This window comes from Aphis gossypii, chromosome 3 (assembly GCF_020184175.1).
Source record: "Aphis gossypii isolate Hap1 chromosome 3, ASM2018417v2, whole genome shotgun sequence".
NCBI classification, from domain to species: Eukaryota; Metazoa; Arthropoda; class Insecta; order Hemiptera; family Aphididae; genus Aphis; species Aphis gossypii.
In genome coordinates this window covers 26,137,765-26,160,162 of record NC_065532.1, presented here as the reverse complement: position 1 = coordinate 26,160,162, position 22,398 = coordinate 26,137,765, and the positions used below count along the sequence as shown (strand labels likewise).

General features: G+C 26.6%; 3 protein-coding genes across 6 annotated transcripts in view; 1 reads left to right on the top strand and 2 right to left on the bottom strand.

Annotated features, from left to right (window-relative positions):
- Positions 1-2,405: 2,405 nt before the first annotated feature.
- On the top strand, positions 2,406-10,872 carry LOC114131380 (histone-lysine N-methyltransferase SUV39H2-like). Of its 4 annotated transcripts, none has more exons than XM_027996589.2 (4): positions 2,406-2,904; positions 3,080-3,163; positions 3,231-3,288; positions 6,862-10,872. In XM_027996589.2, exons 2-4 carry the CDS (start codon positions 3,113-3,115, stop codon positions 8,685-8,687), a joined length of 1,935 nt encoding a protein of 644 aa, XP_027852390.2. In that variant the 5' UTR covers positions 2,406-2,904; positions 3,080-3,112; the 3' UTR covers positions 8,688-10,872. The 4 variants fall into 4 exon arrangements, with proteins under 4 accessions (XP_027852390.2, XP_027852399.2, XP_027852374.2 ...); XM_027996598.2 differs by having other exon boundaries at positions 2,406-2,908; XM_027996573.2 differs by having other exon boundaries at positions 2,409-2,904; positions 2,987-3,163.
- Positions 10,873-10,995: 123 nt separating this feature from the next.
- LOC114131454 (ATP synthase subunit O, mitochondrial) overlaps positions 10,996-22,398 on the bottom strand; it is a 32,000-nt gene continuing 20,597 nt past the window's right edge. The window contains exons 2-7 of the mRNA XM_027996674.2: positions 13,661-13,745; positions 13,561-13,602; positions 13,366-13,476; positions 13,163-13,295; positions 12,702-12,814; positions 10,996-11,333 (exon numbers count right to left, since the gene is read on the bottom strand). Of these exons, the coding sequence (XP_027852475.2) occupies positions 11,187-11,333; positions 12,702-12,814; positions 13,163-13,295; positions 13,366-13,476; positions 13,561-13,602; positions 13,661-13,687 (573 nt within the window). The 5' untranslated portion in view covers positions 13,688-13,745 and the 3' untranslated portion in view covers positions 10,996-11,186. The remainder of the gene's footprint in view (positions 11,334-12,701; positions 12,815-13,162; positions 13,296-13,365; positions 13,477-13,560; positions 13,603-13,660; positions 13,746-22,398) is intronic.
- On the bottom strand, positions 16,897-18,234 carry LOC126550939 (uncharacterized). Its single transcript, XM_050203570.1, has 2 exons — positions 17,253-18,234; positions 16,897-16,989 (listed from the first exon to the last, which is right to left on the bottom strand). The coding sequence occupies exons 1-2, from the start codon at positions 17,637-17,639 to the stop codon at positions 16,897-16,899; spliced, it is 480 nt and encodes a 159-aa protein (XP_050059527.1). The 5' UTR covers positions 17,640-18,234.

Sequence of the window (22,398 nt, the reverse complement as noted above, 5' to 3'; positions counted from 1 at the left end):
CGTAAAGAATTTTGAAAAAAAAACACACACATATCGTTCTTTAACCAATACATTCTTTTCTCCGCTTAATATCTAAAACAGAAAAAAACGTTGTTTGAATGATTTCAAATATTATAAAAAAAAAAAAATATTTTTATGAATATTAATCATTAATACTATATTATATGATAATGAGTGTTTATTGTTAAAAGAGTCACCCTATATAAATAATAATAATAACTAGAATTTTATTTTACAAAGAGTTTATTGTATAATATGTTTTTTATTAGCTCTTTATATTTTTTAAATATTTATATGTATATATATATAACGAGTAAATCATTGGTAAATATGCTACGATCGACTTTGTTGTTAAGAGTAGAATATGAGGATAGGTAATTCACATGGATTTTCTACATAGGTACCTTCCTAATTGAAAAAAAAAAAATTACGTTTAATCTGATATTAACTGTAGTTTTTCAGAATAATTCCAAATTATTTACTTTTATCGCTTTTAGTTCCGAAATGTATTAATCATTGTTTTATTTTGTAATATACGTACCTACTATAAATTATACAGTTATTATACTCACAATTATTGACGATAATTCTCAAATCTTAACTACATAATTATTAAATTATTTATTGCTATAAATGTTAATATTATATAAAAATTTGTATTAATCTCAATATCAATCAACTACACCTATTGACCTATAAACCTACTCTAAAACTCTTTATCTTTTACTTAATACAAAATAATTTTGATTACATTTATAATATTTGTAGATATTTTAAGTGTTTCACTTGATTTAATTTTCTGTTGATTTATTTATAAATGATAAAATATGTTGTAATAAAAAAGCTTGGAAATTAATATCTATTTAAAAATATTAAAGATATATCGCTTTCTGGATCAACTAAAAAATAAATAATAATGCTAAGATTTTTGACTTTTAACTTCAATATTTTTCTGATAGTAATTTGGTTCTAGTTTATAGATTATAGGTCAAAATTAAAAAACTGTAGGTACCATTCCTTATAATTGGAAAAACGGAAATTTTTAAACGATATCAATTTTCGACAAAAACTATTTCCTTATACTTTGTTATTTATAAATTTTATTGATTTCTTTCTATTAAACGACGTACCAATGTATCCAACTTATGATACTTATTATTAAAACGTCATACTTTTGGTATTCCTCTAATTAATAAAATGTTCAACTTGAAGAAAATTTCTCTTAGTTTTTAAATTTTTATTAATTTTGGCATTGGTAAAGTGTGATCTACCGGGTTCGTCGTGATAAAGCGTGTGATCTATCGAGAGAAAAAGAAAACAATAGATAACTAGTAAAATAAATATGTAATATTATGTAATTTTTGTAATTCAATTAAAAAAATAACGATATTTAATATATTAAAGTTGTTCAATTAAAGTCTACAAAACAAATGATATAAATTATAATTAGTATTAGTCAAAACATATAGATTATGTGCAAAATATAATATAATTGTTACAATATTACATTTTATGAAACATAAACTTTTTTTAGAATGATTGACAGTTAAATGATTAGGTATAGCCAATATCATTTTGACTGGAGTATGATTTCCATTCATCGGACGCTATGGTAGTTCTGGAAAAACTTCTCTTTATAATATGATCGGAATTAATGTATTTTTATCTTTTCGTTCAACAATAAAACATACGCGTTCTAATACATCACCATTTTTTCAGCATAAACAAAACATACAAGGACCTTCAATTTCAGAATTTTTGGTATCAGAACTTAGAGAATTAACTGTTGTATTAGGTTCAAATGTTCAATACGGCGATCACCTATATAGTAAAATCTATTAATAGTAGATCACGGCGGACCCGGCAGATCACACGCTTTACCAATGCCTTAATTTTAACACATTAAACAAAAGTATCAAATCAAAAATTACCTACTTACACCAATTAACTGTGAAGTTTTAAGAACTAACTATAGTCTATAGAAGCACAGGTAGATAATAAAAATAAAATATGAAAATAATATAATATGTCTGTACGTGGTAAATAGTTTGGTTCGATAACAACCGATCGAGGGACGACTGTCGATTGTATGATGGCAACCTGTGTAAACATTTCGTTTCCATCATCTTAAATCGTGATAATGCCCACCGTTCGGCGAAGTCATTCTGTCATTCCGTCTATAAAAAAAGATAAAAAAAGATGAAGATCTTCTCTACACAGTGGTCTAGTGTCAACCACGGTTGTAGATAATTATATTATTATTATAGAACAATACTATATTATACAACCGTGCTGTCTACGTCCTAAGGTAGGTCGCGGGGCTAAGAAACGATGCCCCATAATTTTGCTAACAATGGTTGGTAATAATTTTCGATTGTCATATCTCGATTCCTTATCATTTTTCGAACGAGTGCTTATCACTCCATCCGGCGACCGCCATACGTCGTAGATAATGCCGAAACAGCCGTTGATGTTTGATATCTCAAATTTACCTCCACGAGACAGGTTATTATTATAAGGTTTATTCTGAGGTCTGAGTCTCATGGCAAGTATACGTGTACTATATATAAGTATATTATATACTTAGCCATGACGAGACTATAGCCGCCATGACAACAAAAACAACGCTTGCAACAGCGTGTATGATATTCCGAAATGTCGAGTAGCGATTGTTGGTTAGTTTGTAGTGAGTTTTGGTCAACCGTTTTCTGAGAACTGTAATTTGTATTGCTCTGTTCCTTATTTCTAATTGACTCCTCATAAATTAATTACTTTATCGTGGTATCGCCTAACACTTAACACAAAGTTAGGCAAACCACGATTTTGAATTTTCAATACATAAAACTCGTTCGTTGTTCAAGCAGTAAGATTTCAGTCGAGCAGCTGTATCAACCAGACTCCAGTGTAAGTTAGTTGAATTTTTATTCTGTTTATTGGTTTTATCGGTTTAATTGTTTTTCTATCATTAATTTGATTATCATTACAGAGAGACTCAGGAATAACTGCATAACTGTTATGTGGTTACGTTGTTATTACAAGGCAAACATTCTATTAAGAGTCGTCCATTTCTCTGTTTAAGGTCTGTTAATATACCTCTCTACCATTTACCATCATGTCTGATGATCTATCCAGAAACTCTAATGTCGATTATCCAAGTACTTCGGTAAATTATTATTATTTGCTATGACCAACTGTTAAATGAAATATTAATATTTATTGTTTTGTTTTAGGGCGTCAATGCTCGTTATTCCAACTCGCCTGAAACAACCAGTTCAATCATCCTACAAGGTAAATTACTAAAAATTTGTGAAATTTACTATATTCAATAATGTAATGTACAGAATTATAAATCTACTTATAACATTAAAAATTAAACTACAATATACACTAAAAATATAGAAAGTATTAACTAAAAAGTATTTATTTTTCATATTAATAAAAACAATTTACAATACAATTATTACACACAATGTTTTTCATTATTTTAAAATAAAATTTAGATGTTTTTTTAACATAAGTATGTCTTAAAAAAATTACTCTGAACTTATTAAAAAAAAATAACTGTTGCATAGATATTTTTTAAACTGCATGAGTACAAAAAAAAAAATATATATATAAATATTCCGAAAATAGTTAGTTTTAAGGAAAAAAAATTACAACCATATTGTACAGGATTTAAATATAATGACATTTTATACTATTTAAAAAACATAAGTCAGTTTACCTAAAAATAAATGTATAATTTATCTTTGTATTAGAGTAATTTAATTTTAATTTATTCATTTTGACGACATTTGGTGTTGTCTTAATATTGTATGGTTATTGATTATGTACCACTTATATATTTTCTGGTATTCTCATTTAAACTTTAAATTGTTCATTATAAATTAATGTATTTAGATTATCAAAGTATGCCAAGAACCAAATATCCTATGGCTAATAATTCTCAGGGAAGAAACGTCCTTAGACTAGTTTTTTTAACTGGGACAAAACTTTTGTTTACCATTTTAGGGTATCCAACATAAACGTGTTAGCCACATGGACAAATATAATTATGTTAAGAGCCCAAAATGTTTATAATTATATTTTATATAATAAGTAAATTTTTATAAATGTTTACTAAAAATATATTAATTTATAACAATATTAAGTAAATTTTGATTTTATAAATAAACACAAACCACATTTGACTAACATAAGCTGCAAGTTGCCATTCTTGCTATATTTGATAGTTCATAATTGATGGGGTTTGAGAAAAAATTGGCTTAAAAATATATTAGATATATATTTTTGGTCAGGGGTCGCCAACCTTTTCAAACAAGTGAGCTATATTTGAAATTTTTAGTCCCAGGTGATCGACATCTAGGATAATTTAGTTTTATGAGCAAAAAAAAAAAAAAAGGTCTAAGCGCCAAAGAATAAATATTTATTATTTCTTCATGATGATAATAATAATAATAATGTAATATATTGATAATACATGAGAAATAGTAAAAAAAATTGTTATTTAAATAATGTGATTTTATAAATGTATTAATGTGATACCTGGCATTGGTTTCCTGCAAGTTTTAAAAATTCTGGTAAGTAATTAGAAACAGCTGCTCGTAAACTTGAATCTAAATTACTGTCTGTAATTCTTGACCGATATTTGTTCTTTAAGTATTTCATACTCGAAAATGTTGACTCGCATAACCATGTTGAACCAAAAACTGAAGTTACACGAAGGGCAATACTTCGTAGATTTGGGTATTTTTGAGCACTTGCGTGTTTCCAAAACTCCGAGGTAATCTTAAGTATTGAATCATTTTGTAACGTTATTATTTCCATTTCCAAAACTGTTTTATCAAGATTAAACAAATCTCCAATTTCTTTCGCTCGTGTCTCAACATCCCCAGAAAATGGATTTGATATAAACTGCGCAACTGGCTCAAGTATTTTAAAGTCGTTGAATCTTCTTTTAAATTCGGAACGTAAATGTTGAATTATATTTATGTGGTTTGTAGGCTCATAAATATTTTCAGAATAATTAATTATTGTTTCTTGAAGCGTAGGGAAATGCTGGAAATCACCATTTTTCATTTTATTTTCCCAATATGCTAATTTACTAGAAAATGCTTGAACATCTGATATCATATTAATAATTTGTTTTTCTTTTCCTTGTAACTCTAAATTTAGGAAATTAATTTTTTCAATAATATCAACTAAAAATGCAAAATCTTCAAGCCATTTTATATTTTCTAATTCTTCATAAACAATATCAATTTCTTGTAAAAAAATTTTAATTTGTGGTAATAATTCTTTAAAACGATGTAGTACTTTACCTTTACTTAATCAACGAACGTTAGAATGTAATAGTAAATCTCCATAATGACAATCTACTTCGTCCATCAGTTCACGAAAAAGACGTCTTTTTAATGCCTTACCTCTGATGCTGTTTACAATTTTCACTACAAGTTCCATAACATTGTTTATATTTATAACTGAACCACATAATGCTTGTTGATGAATTATACAATGATATTGAAAAAAATGAGGAAACAATTATCGTTTTTACATAACGCTAAAAATCCCTTTTTATTTCCACAAAATGATGGGGCTCCGTCAGTTGTAATACTAACTAATTTTTCAATTGGAATTTCTTCTTCTTCAACAAATTGTTTAAACGTTTTATAAATATCTTCTCCTCTAGTTCTTCCGGTTAACGACAAGACTTTTAAAAACTCTTCCTTAACAGAAAAATCGTCAAAACACATTCTGATGAAAATAGAAAGCTGTGCAGTATCAATCATATCGTTAGACTCATCCATTTGTAAACTGAAGTATGAACATTTTGATAAATCAGTCTGTAGTTGAGTTTTTTGATTTGAAGATATGGCTCCAATACGACGCATTACTGTGTTACTTGATAATTGCATTGAACTAATGGCACCTACAATTTCACTTTTATTTTTGAAGTCTGTAAACAATGAGTCAGAAGCTTCTTTAAATGCTTCTTTAATTAATTCACCATCGGAAAACGGTTTTTTCTTCTTTGCTAATAAGTATGCTACTTTGAATGAAGCAATAGTTACATTTTGGGCCAATTTATTTGGATTTTTAAAAACAGACTGCTCTTGGTTCAGTTTTAATTTCATGGTTTTTAGCTTATCTTGTCGTAAACTGGAATCAGTTGGAAACTTTAAATCGAAATCTGCATGTTTAGTTCGGTAATGCCTTTCTATGTTTCCACGTTTGAAAATTGAAAGAGTATCTCGGCATAATAAACACACGCACTTGCCTTTAATGTCAACAAAAAAAAACTCTAACTCCCATTCCTGATTAAAATGATAAGTTTTACACTTTTTATTTGGATTCATTTTATTTGTTGTAAATTCTAAATAAATTTGGAACGTAATAACGAAAATATACGGAACATATACACGTTGCACACGTCTTGCACAAGACGACTAATTGACAGTCGAGTTATAACTAACAATAATTCTGACCATTTATTGTAGCCGAGGCATTTATTTTCAAATAAAAAAAAAAATTCTGACTATTACTGATTGACCAATAATGGTAAATTCCTAGAATACAATTTAGCAATCCACATTATCCGATTATTTATTACGCGATCGACCGATAATGGTAAAATTAATTTTTATAACGATCGACCTATATTCATAGAAAGATCGACTGGTTGGCGATCCCTGTTTTTGGTAGTATTTTTTACACTAGAATCTAAATATTTGATTTGTACATCATTTTTGAGATTTTTTGCTTTGAAATCACATAATTTAAGAGTAGGAAAAAAAATTATTATTATAATTATTGATATTTTATACCATTTGATAATTTATTTCTTTACTAAATATGTTGCAGACTTCAAAAATAAGAAAATCCAAAAAACTACAAGTTCAAATTTAGAAACTGATTCTAATTTATCAAAAAATAAAGCCACCAGCAGTTTTAAAGAAAAACTTGATGCTTTTGATGCTGCTATATTGAGTGCTGACAACTTTTTAAAATCTTTTAATAAGTATCCAAATAATGATAAAGCCATGTCAGAAGTTGTTGATAATGTTGATAGTAATAAGAATGAAAAATCAAGAGCTGAAAACAATTCAAGTAGTAGTGGCAGTAATAGTAGTAGTAGATGTAGCATAGAAACTGATGAAGATATTTCTAGGGATAACTTTGATCAAAACTCTAATGATTTTACTTCAAAAACTAATTTAATGGCTTCAACTTCCAAAATGAAAACTTTATCCAAAAGTTTACTACATTCTAATTCTGACCGAGGTCATAAACGTTCTCATCAATCTGATTCAGAATCAGAATGTGAAGATACTGCAATTATAATAGTTCCATCTGTTGAAGAAATTGTTGATCCATCATATAGTTACATAGTTTCTGATGATAAAATACAAAATTTTATAACAAATGGAAAAATGATTGGAGATGATAATATTGTAGATGCCTATGATCCAACAGAAATAGATGAAATTATAAATGATGAAATTATTTTAGGTACACGTTTCTATTTAGTAAAGTGGAAAAATTGGTCCAAGGGATTTAATACATGGGAACGTTATGGTTCTTTATATAAGTCTCAAAAAATCTTACTTAAATATATTGAAAATAAAAATAAACGTGTAGATGGTTATTTAAATCCCATAGATGGAACGCTACTTATGATGTCTAGAAAAATGATTACTACACTATTTGAAACATTCAAAACTGAGTCTGGTATATCTCTGCCAACACTTTTACCTGAAGATATAAGTGGTTTATATAATAGTCTTGATGTCGGTACTATGAACTCACAAAAATATAAAAATCGATCATTACAATATTTTTTACCTACAATTGTTTTGGGTTATTTAAGGCAACGACAGTTATTTAATCTTAAACAGTGGGAAATTGAAATTAATGTAGTGACTCAAGATAATGAAATTAAAGTAGAAAATAACATGGATCTTGAAGGACCACCAGATTCATTCGTTTACATTTCTGAGTATGTTCCTCAAGCTGACATTATTATATCAGATGATCCTCCCATTGGTTGCCATTGTAAAAAAAATTGTAAAATTCCTGAAAGTTGTTGTTACGAAATGACTGGTTGTTTAAAGGCTTATGATAAAAATAAGAATATTGTTGTAAATCCGGGTCACCCCGTGTATGAATGTAATAAAAAATGTAAATGCTCATCTGCTTGCACTAATAGGGTAGTTCAACTTGGTAGCAAAGTAAATGTTTGTATTTATAAGACAAGAAGAACTGGCTGGGGTGTTAAATCTACCCAAAACATTCAGAAAGGTCAATTTGTAGCTAGATATATTGGTGAAATTATTACAGTTGAAGAATCTGAAGATCGCTTAAGAGATGGCTTGTCTAGTATTGACTATACGTGGAACTTGGATTTTAATGATCCACAGAATTATAAATATATCATTGATGGTACACACTTTGCCAATTTCACACGTTTTATAAATCATTCATGTAGTTCAAACCTAAACGTTTATGCTGTATGGATTAATTGCCTTGATAGAAATCTTCCACAGTTAGCATTATTTGCTAATAGAGACATTGTGGCTGGTGAACAACTCACTACTAATTACTTTTCTAGAATTGATAAAAATACTTTGAAAAAATCTGGCATTAGATGTCGATGTGACATGAAAAACTGTAATGGCTATTATTTTTAAAAATAAAAAATTGACATTTTTATTATTAATTAATTGATTTTATTTAACTTATTCTGTATACTTAAGTTAAGTTATAAACTATGAATTAAATTGTACTTTTATACTAGTTATATTTTACAAATTTAAGTATATTATTTAATGTAATTTATTACTATTCTATATTATATAACTATTTAGTATATTGTATTAATTATTTAAGAGAACTTAAAAAAAAAATGTAATATATTTAATCTTATTTTGTTCAAAGTGGAAGTTTAAAATAATTTATTCAAATTCTTCTATTATTTAAAAACACGTGCATTCATTAAATTAATACTTTTTTAATTTTATACAATTATAAAATAAGTTGTTTGTATTTTTTTTTGTTTCTATACATTTTATAATAAATAAAAACTTTGATTCTCAACTCGCAGGGTGGTTTCTGGAAGTTATAGCAAAAGACCAAAGTTATTTAAATTGAAAATACCAGAATTTTTTTACTTAAACTAGTTTTCGACAAATTCTATTTTGATTTTTTTTTTAATTCAAAAAGATATAATATGTAGGTATTATAATTTTCTAGACCAGATGCAATTTTTTTTAAAGATTTTTGCTGGATCAGTTATATATAATAAAATAATTTTATCAATATTGGCTAACAGACTGTTTTCACTCAAAATTGTTTTTCAAATCTAATGATTTATTATTAATTTGAAATTCAATTCATCATTACAGTGATTTACTTAAATATAACACCTATTGAACAGCAATATGGTTATCTAGGTATGCTTTTCTATTTTTTATCATAATTTTTGTATACCTTATACCAGGCGTGCCTAACATTTTTCAATTTGTGGGTCGTATTCACAATTTAATTTATATTTATATTGCAGGCCGTATATACTGGTTCATTTTGATAAAATATACAATAGATAATATATTATATCATGTAATATTGTCATTATTATCTTTGATCATTAATTGAATTTATGACTGTTTTTAAAATACTGAATATGTCTAAGCTAGTCGCTAGTTTGTTTTCGTCATTCAAAACTACAGGTTTGCAGTTATTGTAAGCAAAAAATTATAAATACAAATTTAATTACTAAAATGCCTCAAAATAAAATTTATATTGAATGAAATTGGTTAAAGAAAAAAAGCCCAAATTTCACATTAATTTATTTTTATTACATATTCTAAAATATAACAATTATAAGAATTGTAAGATTTTTTAATTTTATAAAATGGCCATTGCCAGTTAAAATACTTCTGTGGGCCACAAGTTGGTCTTAAACTATTGTCAATAAATAATTGCATTTATATTCATGGACGTTCTCGCGGGAGGATGATATGGGGGATAGATCCCCTCCAAGGTTCTTTATTTTCTTACATATTAGTAGTACACATTTTGTCTACTTTTGGTAACCCTTACGGCTTATTATGTAACCATTTTTTTCATACCCCTCCATTGAAATATCCTGAGAATGCCTCTGTAGTCTGTTTATATTTATTATAATTTAAATAAAACAACTAACAAGGTAAATATTGATTGTTGGTGAATTAATTTGATTTATAAATTTATTGACTCTGCATATAAAGAATCTTTATACATCAAATACATGTGTTTGTTTTATTTTTGGAGTTACTTGGTATAGTACCTATACTTCAAGTCTACAACCATTATACACCTCGTAAATTAACAAAAAATAATTAGGCTATTGGACCAATAAGTTTAGTTCTTAAATAAATTAATAAAAATAATATTGGTAAAACAATATAGCATTACTAGATTAAAGTTCCTCTCAGAAGACTTCTTACAAATATTACATAACGACTGCAATTGCAATGCAGCAATTCTTACAAAACTTTAATTTGCTATCTGACAGAGAAAATAAAATAATCTTAACTCTACAACTGTCATAAAGAATAATAATAAAGGACTAAAGGAGTTTAATTTTCTAACATAATTTATAGAATTGCATAATCTTTTAGAAAAATTTGAATCTGTTCACCAAATCTATCCAGAAGAAATTTATAGCAAAGAATGCAATGACAGTTTAAAATATCAAAAATTGATTTCTACACATTTAGTCTTTAGATACTCATTATTCAATGAATAACATCCAAGAATTTCCAAATAAACTTGTAAGATCCAAATTAAAATAAATATTAAACATCGTAGATTACAGAAAGGAACAAAAAATTTCTAAGAAGAGTTTTATTAAACATTTTAAGCTATAACTGTATATAGATTACTATACAGATATATTATAGATAACTTCTTTAAGCTTTACTACAATAAATAAAAAAAGGCAAAAATACAAAACAATTATTTGTAAATACTATAGAATTTTTAATGGCAGAATTAAAAAAAAAAAGATATTATAAATTTACAATGTTGTTTTATAATAATTAGTACACACTAAAATATTCCATTTTTTACTTTGACTAAACATTGTATTTGAATTTAAACGGCATCCTTAATAATTTCAGTGTATTTCTTAATTTTTGTAGCAACACTCATATCGACATATTGTCACCAATGCTAACTACCATTCCACCAATAAGTGAAGGATCAACTTTTAATTCTAACTTAATTGTCTCTCCTTTTTTCGAAAATGCTTGTAATGTCTTTTTAAGTTCCTGTTGTTCAGCTGAATCCAAAGGCTAAAAAATAAAATACATGTATTATATTATGTAACTTATAATACTAAATCATTACAATAATAATATAATAAACCTTTATTTCATACACCAAATATTATACATTATTAATTTAAATAAAATTATTATTATTATTATTATTGTATATGTATATCATAACTACTTCATAGAAAATTATTCCTACTTCAGTAACTTGTATCAATGGTAACTCCCATGAAATTAACACTCTCATGATTTAGTGTATTTAATTTTCAATTTACTACTTTATAAATAATTTACGGTATGTCTTTATATGATATTGAATAGTGCATATATAACAAATAATATAATATATTTGTAATTATTAACGTTTAATTTCAGTAAATTAAGTGGATGACCACTTAGTAAAAAATGGGAGTTTCATGACTAGATCATAAAAATTTTTTGTACTTTACAGAATAAGAAAAAGAAATTTCATTTTTAATTGTTTCAACATTATATTTTATTAAAATGGACAATATTTCACAAAAAAATTAATTTCTGAAGGTAGCTGCTATTAATATATACTTATATTTGCAAATAAATGTTATGAGAATACCAAATAAAAAAGTATATATATAATATATTACAATTTATAAACCACAATGACATCTGACAAATGCCAAAAAATGCACAAACTTAAAAACTGTACAAAAATAGTGCAACAAGTTAAGGATACAATGTGAACATCCAATACTGTCTTTAGAGGGATTAAGTAATTATTTTTTTTTTATTTAATTTTAATTATTTTAAACTTGATTTCATAAAGTATATGATTTTCATATTATTAAATCAATGGTAGGTAAATTAAAATTACATAAAAAATATGTCTGTATTCAATAAATAACAGTTTAAATAATTAATTCATATTATAACCATGGCTAATTAACACAGCATGTTGTCAAAATCTACAATTTTTTTTTTTTGTAATAAGCACCTCATTGAGAACATCAAAAACAACATAAAATGTGGGTCTTATTATATGAATTATGACGTGGACCTGTCTCCAATTTGAATCATGCCCGAATTAAACATGATAATAGGAGACAGCATGACATAGGCCAGTTGCGCAGACCAAGTTGACACCATACCATTTTATTATTTTTATTTATGATTGTAATAATTATTGTATTTTGAGAAGAAAACCCTTTTAGAATGTCTACATTGACATATACTCGACATGCTATGTATACATTTAAACATAACATACTTTTAGTTATCCCTGTAAGGATTCCTATTTGATTTCTAGTATTAGAACATTTTGCTAATTAAGCTTAAGCATATTTTAATTAATTAAGTATGTATATCTCTGTTAATAAGAACATTAAGAACTAAAAATAATTTGGTATGTACCTTAGCAGTTGTCACAATACATGGCAGGTCTCCTCGGTGTGCAGCCATGATAATTTTGAAACTGTTAATGATTGAATTTAGTTTTTTCAATCTTCCATTTTCAGCCAACATGCCTATAAATTAAATATTTTTTTTTTCATTTTGTATTTATGAATAGGCAATTTACACATATTCTACAATATCTTTATTACAATCATTAAATGTAACACTTCTATTTTTTATTCGGTAAATTATTTAATACATTAAACATTTTTTTAAATGAATTTTTATGAACATTAAAACCAAGTAAACATAAAAGTTTATCAAAAAAAAAAACCCAATTGATCAGAAGACTAAGCAAAAAATTATTCTCAGAACTATTAGATTGAAAACTTATTAAATTTTTATACTAGATTTGGATTAATCGTTAAATCTTAATAAGTTACAAAATGGATATACTAAAACATATAGTTTTAACATACTCAAAAAATTGGATGACGGAGGTGAAAGAGCAAGTTTCTTTGCAGCCAATTGTAAAGTACTAGCCTTTAATGCCCGTTTGTTAATTGGGTTATCAACAAATTCCATAAGGACTTTATCGGATTTCAGTGCAGTCTGTAAAATAAATGTTTTCACATTTTTTAGAATAAGAATTCAGTAAATACAGAATAAAACCAATCAATACCTGAAATTTAATTAAATCTTTTTCAATGGATTCCAATTTATTTTGTTTGCTACCAGCGGAAAACAAAGCAGTGGCATAACGCCCTTCAATGCCAAATACTTTGATTGGGGGCTGTTTTTAATAATAAAAAAAAAATTACAATACATAAATTAACTATATTATAAATGTATTAAAATAGTTTAAAAAATAACTCACTTTGACCATTCCTTGGGATGAGGTTGAGCTTAATGACCTCACCTAAAACATCAAAAACAATAAATATGAATCAATAAAAACAATAATAATATATACTTACGACTGTTGTGAATTTTGTGGATGCCATTATGTAATTTATATTTTAAATGTTTCGCTTAAGCTATAACTTAAACAAGTGAATAAGTATGTCTGTGAAGATAGCTCCGTCCTAGTTAGCTCCTATACCACTGATAAGAGATTGGTTGATACCAATTATATTAAGTTGCATTTTGTATATTTATTAGGGGCAATTTGACTTACTTAAAAAGACTTGAAACCCCATTGGTAAGTATAATAGTGAATTTTGAAAAGAAAACCCATATAATATTGTTTTCAATCTCTGTACACTATACCTAATGACTAATGTAGGTACCAAGAATCAAATTAAATGGCTTCCAAAATTATGAATTTATATAAAAAAAATGTATGCTAATTATAAAATTACATAAATATTGATACCTAATCTACAAATTATATTATAGTGTCCATTTATTATAATATTATTATTTATATTTTTTGTTTCATTATTTTATTTATGTTAATTTTATTATTACTGTATGAGGTTTTTTGATTATTCGAAAAGTATTAACTATGTACCTGAATACCTACAAATATTTAAATTATGCCATGTAAGCTAGGATAGGTACTTAACATAAAAAAATCAATATTTTGTCTCCTCTACAAACCATGGGTAGTTTTCAAAGACTTTCCATTTGTTATATTTATTTAAATCTAGTGTTTGAGGGCTATTTTCAAAATGTATTAACCTGTGATTAATTTTTATTATCAAGAAATAACAATAAAATGTATAGAAAAAAAAAATACAATTTTATGTATGTATACTTACAGACAAATTGCTTGAAGATGAAAAATCATAAGAAAAAGTTCCTGATTATTCAAGTGATACATAATATGGTCAAGATAATAATTTATTTATGTGTATTTTTCAAATGTTAAAATTACATATCTAATCATAACAACCTTTAAATCATTTTTATAATTAAAATAAAATTATCAATTTAAATAAAATAAAAAGTACAAATATTTACAGTAATTGGTACCTACTATAAGTACCTACTTAGAAAACCATAGTATATTATGATATTATAACTCTGTTTGGTTTTAGTATCATGGTGATTTAGCATTCAATATGTTTTAAATGTGTATCATTTAACATTTAATTAAATAATATTAACTATCATAAGTGTCATGTTTTCAAAACTTATTTTTGTGATATTTTTTTATAACATACCAATTATGTTAAATGAAAAAAAAAGACAAGGGTGATGATTTCAAAACAGTTTCTTAATTATTTACTTATTTGTAATAACAATATAATAATATAAATTTTAAGTTTAGTTTTATGTTGTTTTGTATTTTTTTTTATTGATGTATTATATTTATTGTAAAAATTACATACCTATCCAAAACCTAACCTACCTAACCAAAAGAATTTTAAAATCATTTTTATACCACTTATGTTATGCAAATACAATTATAATAAAAATATGATTGTGAATAAAATAAAATGTACAAATGTTTACATTAATTAGCTTATTTAAAAAACAAAAGCTTGATGTTATGATATAATTAATTCTTCATGAGGAACATTGTAATTCAATATTCAATGGGTTTAAAATATTTATCGTTTAACATTTAATCAACAAAATGTTAAATAAATATAAATAAAAGTGCCCCTTTCATTACTAATTATTGTGGTATCTACATACCTATTAACATATTTACCACCTCCCCCAAGCCATAACGTAAGTACACTACCGTTTAAAATTGTTAGGTAGGTACATTATAATTGTTTGCACATATTTATGATATAGCAATGTAGGTAATTAAAATTATACCTCAACACTACTATGATTACTTTTTAATAATTTTGATACTTGTTTATTAGCATACAAATAGTAAATACTACCTTTATCAGGGGTGACGAACCTTTTTTGGGTCAAGTGCCAAAATTTTCAAATTAAGGTTTTAAAAACTGTTTACGTGCCCAAAGGAAATTATATTTTCTAAGGATAAAAATTAAATTACAGATTTATTAAATTTTTTTCTGTTGTCCAGTCCATCGGTTTAAACATGTGTATGTCTGTTATCTTACTATACCCAATTATAACCAAAATTTTATAATTTTAAAGCATTGAAATTTGACCAGTTTTTTGACACGTGTGCCGTAGGTTCACCACCCCTGACCTATATGGTGTATTGTGGTTCACAATTTGAATTAGATACTTATTTGTGCGAACAATGTACTATTAATGCAAATTTCCAAATCTACCCATGAGGTATTGCATTTAGATTCGTTTCTTTTAAGTTTTTAAAGTGGTAAAAAGATCCCCTGTAGGCCTAAAAACCCACTATTCTTTGTTTTTACAGCTAAACTATAAAACACACACATAATATGCATAGTAAACAACATTTTATACACAAACAAGTGTTTGAAATTTCACTATTAATTACTATATACCAATAGTTTTCCATGACAAACTCATTTTATCAATAAACCATTATATCTAATCATTATTAGCTATTATGCCGCTTATAGAGTACATTGTAGACATATTCTTCTAAAAAATAAAATTGAATATGAATGCCTTACATTTCCTCAAAATTAAATGAGTGGAATTATTGTAAACGCTTGAATGAACTCTTTTATATAAGTGACTCAAAGTTGGACAAATCAATTTTTAATTAGTCTAACCAACAAAAGTTATACGAAAATAGTTTGAACTTTAAATATAAATTAATTTAAAAAAATTATTACTGAGATAATGTAAAATTGATATAAGATAATATAGATAATGTTACTAATTGTTTTTCAAATTTAAAGTTTTATCCAACTTTAGTCATTTTCTATTTAAAATAAAAATTGTTTTAACAATTAATGACACTGTTATTTCCTCAAAACTTATTGAGTAGAATTTAAAATCATGAGTAATCACTAAAACATAATTTTTTGAATAAATCTTGATGCTCATATTTCCTCAATTCTAATTGAGTGGAATTTAAAAATCAAAGAGCCATCAATTTAAATGTGATCGTTAATAAATAAAATACATCAAATTAATGTGAAAAACATATGAATGTTATAACACACACATTAATTATGTTTATAAGAATGTATTTTAGATAGTCAGACATTGATTTGAGCACAGTCCACAAATCCAATCTGGGTTTTCAAATTCTTTTTGCTCAATTGCTGGTAAACATGGAATATGCAGCCATCTAGTACAAGACCCACACTGAACCATTGTACTATCCATTTCACAATTATAATTTTGTTTAAAACTCCCTTCGTCTTTTCCACAAATTAAGCATATGTTCTTCATACACTTTGAACTTGATAGTACCAAATCCTGTAAGTTTGAGCGATAACTGTTTGGATTAAAAACATTTATTATTCTTTTATTACTCATTAATTGATTTGCAAAGTACAACATAAATACACCACAGTTAAACCCATCATCTTGATATGGTATTTGGACAAACATATCTTTCCATTTTTTTATATCACCTATGTTTTGCTTGGGTTTCCATGTTTTAGGCACACCACACAAAACATTCAGAACTCTATCCCTCCAATGATTTCTCTTCTCCATATTGTTATGTACGCATTCTATAGAGTTTAAATAACTTACTGTTTTTTTTATAAAATCTACATAGATTAATGTCCAATGGTTGTTTTCCAGTAAAGGTATTATTAACCTTGATGAATCAATCCACTCAGGTCTGTTAGCAGTAGAATCTTTAACACTCCTACCAAGATTGAACATATAGTAAGATTGGTCTGGACTTACACAGCCTAAATCCTGTCTCTTCTTAGTGATCCAAGACCTTGAATTTCTTTCCAAAAATATCTGTAACAAACACCATATTTCTTTATTATGTAACCAAAGCATACAAGTATCGCCTTTAGTGTTCAAACGCAAAAAATCTATAGAAGATATTTCTATTTCTTCATTTTCAAAAGAAATTAGCGATACCACATATTTCTCAACTCCACGATAAGACTTCATGTAATACATTGGATCTTTCACCAATTTGTTCGTACGGTATAAGCTGTAATTTCCAGTTGGAGACTTATCATTTGACGATTCCCATACGACTGCGTGCCCATAAGAAGTGTCTGATAGAATTTGGGTAGTCGAAGCCACAGGTGAAGTATTAACAACAGCTTTATTTATATTCTCAATGACTCTTGGATTTGTACTATTTTCTCTTGTTAATACATAATCGTGATCACTGACGTCACTGAGGTTATTAAATAATTGCGCACCTATATCCAAACTGCGCACAATTGGTTGATCTGTTTGACTGCAAACAGTGAGATGATCATTATTAAGCTCATCTTCTTTTGAATGTAATACAACACTCTGTTTTAGTATTTTATCTTGGCTCTGTAGATTTAATGACAAAAAATTTTGTTGGTTTTCACCATAATTTTTGCCTAAAATTTTATTATTGTTTCTCAAGAATGCTGGACGTTTTCCTTTCTTTTTCCAAGTTTCTGGAGTATTTAAATGCAGGTTGTCTTCGTCACAATCAGCTTTTTTATTAATGGCACATATGCGTTTAGGTATTTGTAATTCAATCTGTCTAAAGCATTGAGCTTCATATTGAGTTATCTTTTCAATAAACCTACCACATTTCATTCTCCTTTGGCCTGCTAAAATATGATTTTTCACTAAATTAAACCAACTTTCTACTGATGCATTACTCTGGCGTTCTTCCAGATGAATAAGATTAGTCATGACTTTTGTCCACAGAGGTATGTATGGCACATTTTCAATAAGGAAATGTAACAAATACTCTTCTGAATACATACTATTAACATCTAAATTATCATGTCCGTGTGAGGGAATATTTACAATTTTTTCACACTGTCAAATATTTGTTTAAAATCATGATAAAATGCAGATTTCTTTCGTTCGGCATAATACGAGGTGTCTGTGGTTTTACCACAAGAGTAATTTTGATCGTCATCAAACTTTTCAATTTCAGTCTCAACTAATCCATGGTTTGTTCGTAGGTATGATTTTATTTCCATACTTGCTGTTTTACACATTTCCGTTGACTTTTCTGACAAGATTATAGTCGCCAGCAACTTAAACCAATGTTTGATTTCTTCATAATTTTTCATTTCAAACACCAACCCAACACATCTGGCTATGTAAAATGCTGTTTTTTCATCATCTGGATAATATCGTTTAACATGGTTCAAAATATTTTTGACATAATGGTTTGTACAAGAAGTAATAACTACTGTGCAAGAAGACAATGTTTCTCTTCCAGTTAATATTCTATGACACATATCCAGGTATTCAAATATTGTTTCTTTACCATTCCATGCTTTAGAAATACCATGCATAAAAGCCCAACTAAAATCAGTTACAACATTTTTGAAAGGTGGCCAGACACTTGGATCTTTTGCAATTACTAGCTCTTTCAAACATTTCAACCATTCTGTAACTGTTTCTCTATCATGCGTTGCACTTACCATATCAGTTATTGGGCACACGGTTTCAATTTTACCTATACGTACTACACAAGCATAATAATAAATTGTTAATTTCGTTGAGTTCTGAGGGGGCCTAACTGATCCTGTTGAATCCACATGAATAGTTGTTAACGCTCCTTGTTTAAATAAACTTTCAACTATTGCCAACTGCTGTTGGCTTGCCCATGTCACATTTAATGGCTCTTCTATGCTTTCTGGAACTTTCATATTCAACCATGGATGTTCTTTGGCCATTAAAACTACATCAAAGTGATCATTTCGGTTAAAATCCCCTTTTAACTGTTGTTCACTATTTAATTTCCTTAACATCGAAGGAGATTTAATTGTTTGCAAATTTCCACATTTCATTAATTTAATAGGTGAAACTGATAATACACATTCTTGCCTATACTTAAAAGCACTTTTCTCTTTAATTTTTTCTGCAATAATTTTTCGCTCAACTCCTCTAATTTGAGTAGTGTATCGAGCATCTGCTTTATGATTAAAGTTTTTACTCGTGCTGTAAACTTTGACAATTGCTTTTTCACCAGTAGGCAAAATGTGTAGTTTGAACTTCTTACAACCACTATGTTTACAATACATCTTCAGCTTCATTGATTTTTCAGTCTTAATGTATTCCAGCTTTTTAATACAATATACAAGTGTTATTCACAGCCTGAAGATGTTTCCTGAAAACACCAGGATACCTGAAATATAAGAATAAAACAATCATATAGTTACTGAGGAAATGCTAATAATTTTACATTATACTTCAATAAAACCACTTCTTTTATTTGAATACAAATTAAAATTTTTATTTTACTATAAATAAATTATTTTTACATACCTACTTGCTTAAAAAATGTATACAAATTTAATACTTAAAATTAACTCCAGTTGTTTATACTGTTAAGAATTTTGTGTTTAACAATTAATGATTTATCATTATACATTTTTAATAATATTTTATGAAGGTGTACTATAAATACTTAAGATGACGTTACAACAACATTTATTGTCTCAAGCTTATAAGTGCCTAACATAGCAAATATTACACTAGGCAGATCACGTTTAGCTCTGTTAGTTTTACAATTAGAATGAATTGGCCTCTTATAAAATTTTAAGATAAGATTATTATCTAAGGCATAGCATAGAATATTTGTTATATTTTGATTTTATGGTTATATAAGCATTTTAAAATTATAAATTGTTTGTACATCTCAAAATAATTATACTTGCTTTATAATTAAAATATAACAAAAAGCCTATGAGATGTACTGACTGAAACGAAAATGTTTATGTAACAACCTTTTAATTATAGCACCTATTATTTAGTATTATATTATTGTTGTTGTACATAATTTGCTTATTTTTATTATTATTTTTGTTCTTTTAGTGGGCATTTAAGAATAATATTTTGTCATTTACCAATTTAATTGCAAAATGTTTATTTAAATTATTTTTAATTATTAGGTAACTATGTTAAATGCATCATTGATGAAAACCTAACCTAACCTATGTTATTAGTTATTTCAGTATTTATTATTCGTATATTATACACTAGTCATAAACTCATAACTTTTATAATATAATATAAGCTTAACAATATCTTTTCTATAATATACATTATTTTTAAGATGATTTAATTTAACTATTTTATAATTTATATAACTAACTATAATAAAATGTTCGATTTTTTAAGATTAATTAAAAGAACGGTAAATCAAACAAATTAAATATAATGTAATAAGTCATATATTAGGTATATAGGGTGAATTTTTAATCATGCTCGTCCTATTTCTATGGTTAAATTATGCATTTATTAAAATTTAGAATTTTTAAATACACTTGAAGGACATTTTTTGTACTACTGCGACAATACAAATTTACAGTTTTTTAAATAGAATTCTTTTTTATTTTTTATTAATGAGCAGATTTTTTTGATAATTTTGATGCATCTAAATCAATATTCAAGCCAGTACCTAGGTAGTTTTTTATTTATGTAACTTTGTTAAGTAAACAGGGAGCTTAAACAATTTTAAAAAGTTAGTAATTACTAATGATTTATCAATATAAATAATTTATAAAAGTGATCCTAGTAAAATAATTAATACTACATTTAATTACATAGTTAGTTTTTATATTTATAAAACCATTTTTAAGTATTATTATTGTTGATATAACATTTATTTCATAAAAGTTTTCAAGAAAATTATTCGCTAAATAATTTTCAGTAAAAAAAGGGGTTTTCATTTGAAAAATAGAAGTTAGTATCGCCCACAGGACACTCCTTAAGTAGTACAAAAAATATCAGAAATTTGAAAATATGGCCTTTAAGTCTTTAGTTCTAAAAATCATAATTTTATTAAAATTAGTATTAAAGAAAAATAGGGGTGAGCATACTTAAAAAATCAACCTATACATATATATAAATATATCAACAAATTGAAATAATTTTATTTTTAATAAATACCTTTTTGTATTTAGTTTTCCGTCTTCAAATATATGATTCCATTCATCTTTTGGAATTATAAATTCCCCTTCTTTGAAGTTACACTCATAATATTCTCCTTCAATGTTTAGAGGAGACACATTCTTAGAACCATGTGGTAAAAGCTCCCCAGGGCTTTTATTAAAATGTCTATCATTTAAACGTTTTAATGGACTCTTTATTGGACTAATAAATTTGTCCCTCGTTTTACCAGTGTTTCTGAGTAAATCAATTGAATAATTAGATTCAAACAATGAGCTTCCAGTTATATTATCATGAAATAATTTTCTTCTGGGAATTCCTGTGGTAAAATTCCTTTGAGTAGGAGTCACAAACACAAAATTTGACTCTTTAGGACTTTCTTCCAACAATACAGTATCATTAGAAGTATCCAACATATTCTCTACACTGGACGAATAGATAGATGCAACTTCCATAATGTCATCATTTCTCTGTATCAACCTAAAATTATATAAAGTTTCATCAACAACAGATAACTGTTCTGCATTGGAACCACACATTACCTCTTTCTTAGGAGTATATTTATCTGTAATGACATTTTCCACCTCTGATATTTTCTCCTTAATATCATTAACACAACCCATAGAGAAAGTAGCTTCATTTTGTTTTGTTGGAGTGATAAACTCATCAACAGTTGACTCCTCTAGATTTGGTTTTAACAATAAAGATCCATGCTCAGGTATCTCATTTGTTGCTATACTTGTCTCCATTACCCTAGAACTAGATAAAAAATCATCACCAACAGACTCATGTCCTATATTTGTATACAACATTA

Coding starts and splice junctions, on each gene's coding strand:
- LOC114131380 (XM_027996589.2), top strand. CDS start 3,113: ATGTCTGATGATCTATCCAGAAACTCTAATGTCGATTATCCAAGTACT. Junction 3,164..3,230: donor TCGATTATCCAAGTACTTCG/GTAAATTATTAT, acceptor GTTTTGTTTTAG/GGCGTCAATGCTCGTTATTC. Junction 3,289..6,861: donor CAGTTCAATCATCCTACAAG/GTAAATTACTAA, acceptor AATATGTTGCAG/ACTTCAAAAATAAGAAAATC.
- LOC126550939 (XM_050203570.1), bottom strand. CDS start 17,639: ATGTATTACATGAAGTCTTATCGTGGAGTTGAGAAATATGTGGTATCG. Junction 16,990..17,252: donor TAGATTTTATAAAAAAAACA/GTAAGTTATTTA, acceptor TAATCCAAACAG/TTATCGCTCAAACTTACAGG.